The sequence below is a fragment of the Myotis davidii genome, unplaced genomic scaffold, assembly GCF_000327345.1.
Source record: "Myotis davidii unplaced genomic scaffold, ASM32734v1 scaffold142, whole genome shotgun sequence".
In the NCBI taxonomy this organism is placed as follows: domain Eukaryota; kingdom Metazoa; phylum Chordata; class Mammalia; order Chiroptera; family Vespertilionidae; genus Myotis; species Myotis davidii.
This window is the reverse complement of record NW_006294400.1, coordinates 5,484,388-5,496,248: the sequence shown is the minus strand read 5'-3', so window position 1 is coordinate 5,496,248 and position 11,861 is coordinate 5,484,388. Positions and strand designations below refer to the sequence as shown.

Sequence of the window (11,861 nt, the reverse complement as noted above, 5' to 3'; positions counted from 1 at the left end):
CTGGCAAAGTCCCGGACACCCTTCCCCAGAAAACAAGATGTCACACGTAACACATAACGCCGCGCACATCACTGGGGAGGCCAAGGCCACAGGCTCAGAAGCACAGGATCAACCGCTGGGCAAGGCGAACTTGGATCTGCCCCTTAGGCACTGGGTCTGTAGGACCCAGATGAAATCCATCCTTTCTTCCACGGGACGATGTCCATGAGCCAGGCCTGTAGGGGCCCCGGCTCCCCTTGGCCATGTCCCTCCATCATTTATCAAACATTGGCTGAGCCGGGTCTGGTGCTGGAGGTAAGCGATGAGCTCAGATAAGTTAGCAGTGCTGGCCTTGGGCTGGACTCCAGCTGTGACCCCCAGGGGCCCTGCCCCTGATCCATCTCCACTCACCAGTAGATGCTCCTGACTGGATGACACAGCCCAACCCCACACCCAAAAAATACCACCACACACTGCCATCTTCCTAAAGGTCGTTTTATTGTAAAACCATAAATACAACACCGACATGAAATCATTTAAGCAACTGATCCTCTCTAACCATTAAAAGGATGTCTTTTGCCTTGGCATCAACCAACCAGGAAATAATGTTGCAAGAATTCATGGGGTCGAGGGGTTCTGAATTCTGGGCGGGGGCTTTTGGCGATTTAAGGAACCAAGTGGAACCTTCCTCTTCTCCCTGGGAATGTCCCACTTTTGGACAAGAACAGACAGTTAAAAACAGCAACATTTAAACAGCTCAGTTTTAAATTTTATTTCTTCGTAAAAATCTTTCCTTTTTCTGTCCCTTTCCTCCATTTGACATCAGTAAAAGTTTGAAACATCACGAAATTCATTTGGCTGTAAATGGAGAAAACGGTACCAGGGACCCAAACAAAGTGAAACGGAAAAACCCAAAGGACAAACAGAAAACCCTTAAATACACCCACAAGTTTGGTCTCGGGGGCTCACACATCTCACAAGAACCGTCAACGCAACCCCCATGCAATGCGACCCCTTGCAGAGCTGTCGGACCCACAGGCTGTTGGATCCACACCGACACAGGAGACCGCAAACAACGTCTTTTGTTAATTAACACAGCAAGGGTGACACTAGGTAACTTTTTTTTTTTTTAAATACAGTACATGGTACACAGGGTCCCAAGATGGCCCTGTATAAACCCCTCGTGGAGACTTGAGCCAAGCACTGGCTGTTATAAAAATATTGTGTTGCTACAAAAGTATAAATTAATGCTACCGGTATTAAGAAATATTAAACACATAAAACTTATAAGGATTAAGAAAAATATTCATTAATACCTGTAGAAAACTCTGGCCTAAAAAAGATATTTTTTTGTGTTTGTTTTTTTTTGTAAATTTTTTTTTGTATTTTTTTTTAAGATGACTTGAGTTTCTTGCACTCGAAGAGAGAGACACAGTCAGATGTGCCTATGGTATTGCCTAGAACGTCTTCACTACTGAGAAAGGATGGGGGTGCGCGCACGTGGCTACGGAGTGGAGCCTGGGAGGGAGGGGCACCAAGGCTTTCTCAAGCTTTACCTGATGTGAAAGAATCACCGACGGGAAGTTGTGGGGGAAAGACAAAGGGAGGATCAGAAGAGAACGGAAAATAATTTATCCTTTTTTAAAAAATATCTCTGCCTCGGGTAGTTGTACAAAATGATTTCCTGATGGTTGGGATCTGAATGGCCCTGGACACATTGCCCGGTGGGTCTGAGCCTTCAGCCCCGCAGGTCCCTCTGTCTCTTGGGTGGTGAGTCCCAGCCCCAGGCCAGTCCACGAGCTGGCTCACTGCTTGGGAACCCAGCTGCCCTGGCTGGGCGGGAGGGGGTCCCCCTGGGTTGTGGGAGGAGCCCCTCCTTCCAGCTGGTCTCAGACCCCCAGGTCTCTGCCAACCTGGACTTCAGGAAGCGCCACAGGGATCCCAGGCCCCTGAGGTTGCAGTCGAGGCTGGGCTGTGCCCCTGTAAGGAACTTTGGTTTGAAGAGTCAAGGTGCCCAGTGGATGGGTGGGACCCTCATGGGTCCAATGCTGACGCCCAACTGCAAACCCAGCAGATCCTCCTCGGAACAGGAGCCGAGTCTCTGAAGCGACACCGTGGTGGTGGCGGTGGGGGCATGAATAGACCAACAGGATCTTCACCCTCATCCACGCGGGAGCAGGCGCCTTTTCACAAGGACAGCACAGGGCCCCTCGGGGAAAGGCAGGCCCCTACTGGCTACGATCCTCAAACCCAAATGGGAGCCCAAGAGAAACAATCAAATCCGCCAGAAAATCCTGAGGGGGGAGCCAGGAGGGAGAGGAGAGGGAAAACACTGCATCATTGGTTCACCATAACTGGCCTAGCAAACATTAGCCACAGTGAAGAGGGGGCAGCCCCATCCCAAGACTCCCACCGGCCCAGGTGGATACCGGGGGCTGGGCCAGGGCAGGCAGGGCCAAGACAGGAGTCCCCACCTCCTGTCTCCGGGGACAGCCTGAGACTTCCTTAGCCTCTTGGTTCTGTCTAAAGCAGCAGCCTGTCTAGGAGCTCTCCTTCAGGTACATCCCCAAGGCCAGGGCGTAGCCATGAACTCAGTCCAGCTCCAGGGGGCAGGAGCCCACCCACGTGCTCCTCTTCCTCTTCCATCTCTGCAAGCGTGTCCCTCACGATGACAATCTCCAGGTGCTGTCCCCTCCGGGCCATTTCTCACGGGCCCTCCTTCTCCATCCGCATCCCAGCCTCATTTCTAACCTTCCTTGTGACCCCGTGGAGCCCAGAGAGCATGCGCTGTATCCTTGACATCCCTCCAGGGGCCCACGCACTCTCCAAGGAGCCCGGCCCAAGTCCAGGAGGAGGCAGGCAGCCAGTCTCCCGCAAGCACGGGGGACTCCCAAAGACAGAAGCTCGGCGTCACAGTGGAAAACCTGCCCTGCAGTTTGCCTCCGGTGTTTCTTGAAAGCGAAGGACAGGAGCAAACCGAAGGAGAGAACTCCTGGCAGCCTATGGACCTGGTGTAGACAAACAGTCCTTCCTAGAATCCCAGAGACCCACACTCCTCAGTGTGCCATCAGGCCTTGCCCAGCCAACAGCCACTCTGAAGGCCAAGCATGAGGTTGCCAGGGGGGCTGTAATCAGACGCAGCAGGGGGCCCCTCCCTGGTGTTTCCTGGTTTCTAACTACCACTCGGCTGACCGAGGCGCAGGGAAGGCAGGACATTGCTGGGACAGGAGCATCCACTCTCGATGACTGGGATGGCACCGCTGCTCCTGGTGGAGTCGAGACCCCCTGGCTACTCCAAATCTGAGGACCACCCAAGAAGCACGGTCCTTTGGGCTTGGGTGGGGAAGCCAGCTGACCTCAGGGGAGGGGCCAACCCCGCAGTCTCCTCTTGGGTCCGTGTACGCCAAAGCAAAGACCCGCTCTGTCCTGGGAATCACGTGGCTTGAGACAAGTTGTGTCCAAGTCAGCAGGCGAACACCTGGAGCTGCCCAGAACATGACAGGAACGGTCCCTGGTCTGCCAGCTGCCGCGGGCCTGTGCTGGGAAGTCCCACAGCTGTCAGAGGAGCAGGAAGCAGGAGACAAGACCCTTCCGTAGGTCAAGGCCAGGTCCGGTGCCTGGAGATTCAGTGGAAGAGCCCACCTCCGTCCTTTGGCTGAGCTAGAATCTGAACAAGGTGGATATTGCTATAAATCGGGGGCCAGTGGCTGGACCTGTGAGATCTTTGGGTTGTTAAGCGGTTGGTGGCAGCAGGATCTGCACTATGGGAACTGCCTGCGTGAGGAAGCAGGCTGAGGGGGAGACACCAGTTTCTGGGGATCCAGAGGTTGCGAGAGAGAGACGGCTACCGGCCACCTCATCACCACAGGTGGTCAAGGCAGCCCCAGGAGACAGCTTCAGCGCCTGTCCTGAGGACTAAACTCAGGTGGAACGGAAGACCGGATGACGACACGTGACTCGGTACCTAGAATTTAGTGAGACTCAAATTTCATTCTGGAGGGCTGACATCCCGTCGTCCAAAGACTCTAAATGCACATCTGGACTTGGTCTCTGATGGCTTTACAAGAAAATGAAATGTGTACTTCCTCACGAACTGGCCGCAAAACGGGGCAACACCAGCACACAGCTCTGCTCCACGTAGAGGGAGGATGGGCCCAAGACCGTTTCCACCGACCACACCAAGGGAGCAGCTCTGACCCTCCTGGTGTGGCCCCTTCCCCGGCAGCAGAGCAGAGCAGGGTGGGAGGAACCTGGAGCTGGAGGTACCTGTCACTCCTCCGCACCCCTGCGGCCACCTTCTGCCAGGCCCGGAGGCCCGAAGTCCGCCGAGACACTCTAGGAAGTGACATCAGGTGACTGGCCAGTGCGAACGGAGGCTCTTCTGATGGCGTGAGCCCAGCTGGAGACGTTGCGGGGAAACACCTAGCCCTTCTCTGGGTGAGGAAGTGGCAGGGCGGGGGCTGAGGCCATGGCTTGCTGGAGAGAACGTGCCCACGCCCACTCTCATACATTGCAGTACATCCAAGTCTCGGAGGGGTGGTTCTCATGAGGCAAAGTGAGCAGGCGAGGCCCCAGGGGACAGTGTTTCCATACCAGCGTCGCTTGCCCATCTGCCATGGGCCAGGAGAGGGCAGGGTACAGTGCTTTCTGTAGTCGAGGTATCTGGCAGTTGAGTAATGCTTTCTTAGGAGGAAGGGGTGGAGTCGCCCTAGCCCCCAAGACGGTAGAATGTGCCGTTGTGGAAGCCACGTGGCCGACCTCAGCCTGAAGCCCTTGGTGTCGCCATCTCCATGCCACAGCCATGGGCACCGGAGGACAGGAGACCACCAGCACTTTATTCACAGAGAGGTGGGCCAGGGCTGATCACTGATCCTGACGGAACCACCTCTTAAAGGGGTGGGGGAGGGGGGCCACCCTCGGTGTTTGGACTGAGTGTGTACAAACGGAACTGCTCGTGGAGAGAAAAGCCTACGGACATCTTTCACAGCATCAAGTTCAGTGTGGCCTCTGCCATTCCACCCTCCATACATCAATCGTTTGGCCCGCAAGGCACCGCGCGTAACTATTTACTGGAAGGAGGGCTGAGGCTCGAGTGTGGCGACCCCAGGGCTGTGGGCAACAGACCCACCAGAACCCCTGGGGTCCTGGGGAGGGGTGGGGAGGCAGTGGGTCTGAGGTGTAACGGACGTGAACGTGGATCAGCTCAGGAGTCCCTGCTGAGCTGAGAGTGTCAGTGATGTGGCGAGTGGTGTAATGCACTCTGGGTATATCAGTCGGACATTCGCAGGACCGGACGCAGCGAGCCAGGAGGGTGGGCCTTCACTTACATTCAGGAGAAATCCTCAACCACAGGCATCCCTATGGCTCCCACCAAACCCCGCTCCCGTGGAACCTGTGACTCCAACCCCACTCCTGGTCTCCACACAGCACAGACTAGTGCGTGGTCCTGGCTGTTCGAATACACAGACACGGGACTGTACAGGGGAGGCTAATGGAAACCGTAGGAGGGCGAATATACCACTGAGATGAGCTAGTTTACAGTGTGACTTGAGGAACAAAAATGGCAATTTAAAAAAAAAACAACCTTCAAAACATAAGTTATAGACATTCAGTGCCTCCTAGCAGAGTCTAAATCAAATCTGAAAAAAACAAAACCAAAAGGTAAAAACAGCTAAAATGTTAGGAAGAGAATTAAGGAGTGGAGATAGTATCTATACTTCTCTGAAATATGTCTTTTTTCTTCTTCTTCTTATATTAAAAAGCCAAAAGTCAGCTTTCTATTCTTAAAGTCTCCTTTCCTGATCTGGGGAGATAGATAGGTGTGTTTCTAAGGCGGCTGCCCCGTGACACCCGCCGGTGTCTCGAAGGCAGCTGCTCAATGCCCTGAAGGTGAACAAGAACAAAGTCCAGTGCAGAAACTGTCCATCTGATGCAGTTTGGAGAATCCATCGCAGGGCAGCCGGGGAGGGTGCATTAGGGTGAGGAGGGCTGGGGGGAGGGTGCATGAAGGGAAAAGGGGGACCATGGGCTGAGGACAGAGCGCGTCAAGTCACTTCAGATCTCAGCTGCCTGAACACTTTGCAACATCGGCGTCCTACCAACCTGCGCACCTGAAAACCAAGTCTTCGAAGCCCCTTGCCGAGGAAACGAGGTGAGCGTTTTCCCTCTTTCCCACACCCTCGGCTTTCCCGACACCCCCAGTTTAATGCACACGCGCCCACGAGCAGGCGTGGACATGCACCAGGGTAGTATGTGTGTGCACGCGTGCGCGAAGCTACGGCGGCCACGCAGATGAGCAAAAGAGCCTCGCGCCCGCACCCACGGTCCGCGTGCTGGGACACACATGCACACACACACTGGAAAAAGCACTTAAGTTTCCAGGGGGCGTTTAGAATGAGGTCCACAGTGTTTAGAACTTAAACTCCTTTCCTTTGTTTGCGACAGTGTTGTGTAAATTCATTTCCCTACCGTTCTCTCTCGCTTTTCTTTTGTTCGGAAGTAAGAGTCTTAAAGCATGTTGGACTTCAGAAACATGAGTTTGTTCATATCTTCGGGGCTGAGCAGTCGCCTCCTTTTGATGAGAAGCGCCTGCTCACACATACTGACACACCCACTCCTGGCCCCCACGGCCGGGACCGCGAGGAGCCAGAAGGCCAGCTTGGCGAGTTTCGTGTGCTTCTGGGTCACGCACGACCAGTACTGGAAGAGATCGGGGGTGGCCTGGAAGAGGGGCTCCTGCAGGTAATCGTACACCTCGTTCTTGCCCAGCCGATCGTCTTCCTGAGCGGCGGGGTTCTCGCCGGCGGCGGAGCGCGGCTTCTTGGCGGCGGGCTCGAAGTCGGCCTCCTCCGTCCAGGACTCCTTGACCTCGTTGATGAGCTCACACACCTTGCCGATGATCTCCTCGTGCTGATACGGCGGGACCGGCCGCAGCTTCTGCTGTGGGTCCAGGATCATGGCCACCTTATGCGCCGGGTGCACCTTGAAGTTCTCCTTGAGGGCTTCCAGGAAGAGGTGGCACAGCTTGCTGACCGTGCCCGCGTCGTTGGCCTTGGACGTGAACAGCTTCTCCAGCCGGACGTAGGTGGGCAGCACCAGCTGCAGGGTGGGCTGGCTCTCGTTGCTCAGCTCGATGACCGCCTGCTTCACCGGCGTCAGGATGGCCGCCAGGTTGCTAAGCAGGTGCTTGTTGAGGCTCTGGATGAGGTTCATCTTCTTGGCCCGGCTGTAGAACTCGCAGATCTGCTCGTAGCGCTCGTGCACCAGCAGCAGCGAGTCCGTGACCGAGTTCCAGCAGGGCGGCGGCGAGGTCTCCTCCAGCGACCCGAAGGTCTCCTTGGCGAGGCCGGTGGAGCCCGCCAGGTCCTCGCACACGTTGAGCAGCTCGATGACCTCGTGCATGCTGCGGGCCTGCAGCGTCCGCTTGCTCAGCACGCTCTGCACCACCGAGTTCAAGGCACAGGCTGAGCAGCGGAGGCACATGCCGGCCTTGGAGAAGGCGGACGCGCTCACCCGGCAGTCCGTCACGTACACTGTCCTGATCTCCGACATCACGAACTCTGACAGCACGTTCTGCACCCAGTGGTGCACCAGGTCGCCGCTGTCACGGATGTCCGCTCCCTTCACACCCAGCACATAGCTCTTGATGTGGTTGCCCTCGGCCTGGTAGGCAGTGAGGATGTAGCAGGAGTCGGGGCCCACGCTCTGCGAGTGACAGGTGACGCCGATGCCCAGGCAGGCGTTGCTGCCCAAGGCACACGTCACCTTCACCTTCACCTGGTTATACATGCGCGGCAGGTGCTTCAGTGCCAGCGTGTTGAAGTTGCCCAGGATCTCGGTGACGGAGAAGGCCCCGTAGCGGGCGCCACTGTCCACCAGCGTCTGGGCCAGTTTCAGGAACTCCTTTCCACTCACCACGCTCAGCGCTCCCAGGTCAGCGCACATGACCCGCAGCAGCCGCTCTGCGATGTTCTGCCGCTCCTTCTCGGGGATGATGCTGTTGGATGTTAAACCGCTGGCCGTGGCTGGCAGGGGACACAAGGAGAGATCGGATTAACCCTGGCATCCAAGGCTCCTTGATCCAGCAGCAGGCTAATACTCCCAGCATCTATTATTAGGAATTATGAACAGATTTCATCTTGCACAGAAATTACATGAGTTTCATGAGAATAACATTCTATGACTGATGGATTGATAATGCCTGCCATGGCCGTGGGAATACAACACAGTGGTATGTGTGCAGCATACTTGCTGCATGGGCCAGTCACCTAGACTTTTGAAACCAACTAGTCTAATCCAGTGGTTGGCTAACTGCGGCTCACGAGCCACATGCGGCTCTTTGGCCCCTTGAGTGTGGCCCGAGCCGCAGTTTGCCGACCACTGGTCTAACCTCTTCCTCAGTATAGCAAAGGCTGCTAATAAAGGCCCCTCCAGTGAATAAAATGCAGGAGGCCAACATGTCAGGAAAGAGCAACCAACAGAAACTGTGAGAGTGGATTCCAGTTCTGATCCTGTCACCAATTTGGACTCTCTGATCACACACAGATCACCTCCTCTCCCCAGGCCTCCTTCTGCCGATCCTATGAGTTCTTACTAGTAAGTGTGAAAGTGCTTTGGAAACTGTTATGCATGGCCTTCCGTCTCCCTGGGAGGCACAGGTGGTGGGGATGGGGGCAGAAGGGAGCAACCCGAGCGGGGGCTGGAGGTGCGTGGGGCAGACCTCCGCGAGTCCCCCGGCTCCAGCCTGGAAGAGACCTACTGTTGTTGGCGCTGTTCCTCTGGGCCGGGGGTTTCCACTTCTCTTCCACAACAGCGGGTGGCGACCGGGACTGGTTAGAGGTGATGTTGTTCTCGTTGTCGGCTGTGGGCACAAAGGGGATGGTGTGTCACCCTACAGTATCAGAGGCCTGTGGACTAAGAGGCGAGAACTAGAGCGTGTTGGGGGAGGGCACGCATGCCCCCTGCGACTGAGGCCTGGAGCCAAATCCTGGCTCCTCCTCACACAGCTACCTTAGGTTTGCGAAGCCTCATTTTCATCATTTGGAAAAATGAAGATAATCACACAGATGGGACACAACTGCTGGAAGGACTAACCAGAGATAACGCAGGGAAAGGACGGAGCACAGTGCCCGGCATGGAGTAAATGCTGAGCAAATGGGGATCACAGCACCCGGGTCTGGCTGGGAGGTCCCCCCACCCCGCCCCACACACAACCCCAGAATTCTAGCTCTGAAATGGGGGAGGGGTTCCAGTTACACCCTAAAGCATTTCACACCCTCACGTCTTCAAAGTGGTTTTATTTTGGACTTTTCAGTATATTTGTTAGAAATTTAGTTTATGGGGCTGGCATTATCCTGATCCAAAACTAGAGAAAAACATTACAAGAAAAGAAACAACAAACAATATCCCTCGTAAACATATACACAAAAGTCCTTAACATAATATTAGCAAGCTAGAGACAGTAATATATAAAAAGAATAGCATAGCATGACTATGGAATTTATCCCAGAAATCCAGGTTGAGGTTAATAATTGAAAACCAATCAGTGTAATGCCCTATACTAAGTGGAAAAAACAAATAGAAAAATCATGCCCACGGATATAAATGCACATTAAAATATGACCAAATTCAACAGCCACCCACGACACAAACTCTGAGCCAACTAGGAAGAGAAGAAAACATTGACTTGGTAGAGGGCGTCAGAGAAAACTTGATGGAAATAAAAAGGATTATAAGGAAATACTACAAACAGTAGTCGTCCAATAGATTAGATAACCTGAGTGAAAGAGACATATTCTTAGAAAGACATAAACTACCAAAAATGATTCAAAAACCAGGAAATCTGAATAGTGGTTTCCAGGGCTGGGATGCAGGGAGGGCCTGGCTGCACGGAGGCAGGAGGGAGCGTTCTGGGTTGATGGTTAACCCGTCCACCTGTACTCTTAAACTTGTGAACTTCACTTCTGTAAATTATATCCCAATGAATCTGACTTTAAAACGACTGAAGAGAAACCCATTAAGAGAGCAACAGTGGCTAACTTTGAGATTAGGGCCCGTTCTTCATTTCCCAATTTCTCTGCATTTTCCCGAATTTCTTTTAATGAACAGATCTTACATTTAAAAAGGGGGAGTGCAGATTTTAAAATGGAAACCGGCAGCCTTTCTTGTGGACGTCCTCCACTAGAGCACAGGGATCTGGAAGGCCTGGGTGTGAACCCAGCTCTGCCAGGGCTGTGGGTGTGACCACGAGTTCGTCACTTCTGGGCCTCAGTTTCCCCTCCTCCCTCCAAAACGCTGGGGCTGGACAAGCTGCTGGGTCATTCCCTCATTCTGACTGTCCGCAGGACTTGGAATCCAAATTACTCAGCCTAGCATTAGATAACGCTGTCTGGTATCGGTTGAATAAAAAAATAAAATGTTCCCTCCATCTCTCAGATGCTGCTATTGCATGGGTGAGGTGCTGTAAATGCTCTGTAAAAAGACTTGATTTATAGCTTGAGCTGGACATAACATTTACTCTGTGTGGCTATCCCTATGTACACAGGCGTGCGCGCACACACTCTCACACACACACACTCACACACTCACACTCACGTCTGGTCTACAAGGGGCTGGATGCAAAGCTGGAATAAAGGCTGTCCCCCAGGGAGGGACCAGTGCAGGGAGGAGGAAGAGCATGGGGCTAACATCATGACTGCATAGCCTTGGACTTTTCAGTATATTTATCAGGAAGTTACTAGGCCATTTTGTGCCTCCGTTTCCTTATCTGTAAAGTGGAGCTAATACAGACACTCAACTCAGAGGGATGCTCTGAGGTTAAGTGAGCTAATGTGTGTGAAACTCTGAGAATAAGTCCTGGCACCAAGGAAGAGCTCAGATCATGTTAGTAGCTGTTTGGACCAGTGATTCTGTTCTCTGAGCCTCAGTTTCCTCATCTGTACAATGGGATCCTGTCAGCTGCCGAACAGGCTTGTTCAGATGGAACGAAATAACCACCTGACACATACCGATCGCTCACTGAATGTTAGCTGTCTTTAGTATGATTACTGACAAAACAGGCTCCTGACCTATTACAAAGCAAGACAGGTATCCCTCCGGCACCGACAGGAAGTTTATTAGCGGGAATTACCCTGTGCCGTTCAGCAGCCTCTTAATGAGATTGGTGTTATTCGAGGCTGATCCCCCTTCGCAGCAGCGCTGTGAACTGCGCAGATCATGACGTTTAATTTCTCTCTATGGAGTCAATCCTTTAATCCCGACGCAGCCTGGCGGGGATTCAGCCTGGCTTTGCACGGGATTGCCTCCCGCATTCTCTGCCAGCACTGGACCAGAACAAAGCGGCCCAAAGCTCTTCATGGAAAAAGTGGAGGTGCTGGAGGAGGCGGGGCCACCAGGAGGTGCAGCCTTGATTTGCATTTTAATGGCCTCTGCCCCACTGCCTGAGGCATGGCCTAGCACCCGCTCTAGACTCTTCCCTAATTAGCCTCAGCTTCCAGAGGCGGCAGAGCAGGTGGAGGGTTGGGGCTTCAGAGGAGGGAGGGAGGGAGGGAGTGGGCTGTGGGAGTTTCAAGCCGTGGTCCCTGAGCAGCCTTCAACTGCTGTCACTATTCCCCATAAGGTCAAGTCTAAATGCCCCGAGCTGGCATTCAAGGTCTTCCCTGGGCCTCCCCACTCGCATCTCTGGCCTCTGCTCACTCTGACCTCAAGCCACACTCAACATCCACCTTCACATCTCCCTGGTCAGTTCCTATTTGGCCTTTAGGTTCAACATGGGAGCCACAACCTTCCAGAAGCCTGCTTCAGCCCCGTGCCACTCTCTGTGCTCTCCCGAGCCTGCTGTCCCCCTAACCCCACTCCGTGTTATAACCGATGGACTGGGGATC

At 53.8% G+C, this 11,861-nt stretch overlaps 1 protein-coding gene across 7 annotated transcripts in view; it reads right to left on the bottom strand.

Moving 5' to 3' along the window:
- Positions 1–458: 458 nt before the first annotated feature.
- Positions 459–11,861, bottom strand: part of ZNF618 (zinc finger protein 618) — a 62,138-nt gene continuing 50,735 nt past the window's right edge. For all 7 annotated transcript variants that reach the window (XM_015567112.1, XM_015567113.1, XM_015567117.1 and 4 more), the window contains 2 exons: positions 8,738–8,839; positions 459–8,003 (listed from right to left, as the gene is read on the bottom strand). In XM_015567112.1, coding sequence (XP_015422598.1) covers positions 6,487–8,003; positions 8,738–8,839 — 1,619 coding nt within the window. In that variant the 3' untranslated portion in view covers positions 459–6,486. The remainder of the gene's footprint in view (positions 8,004–8,737; positions 8,840–11,861) is intronic.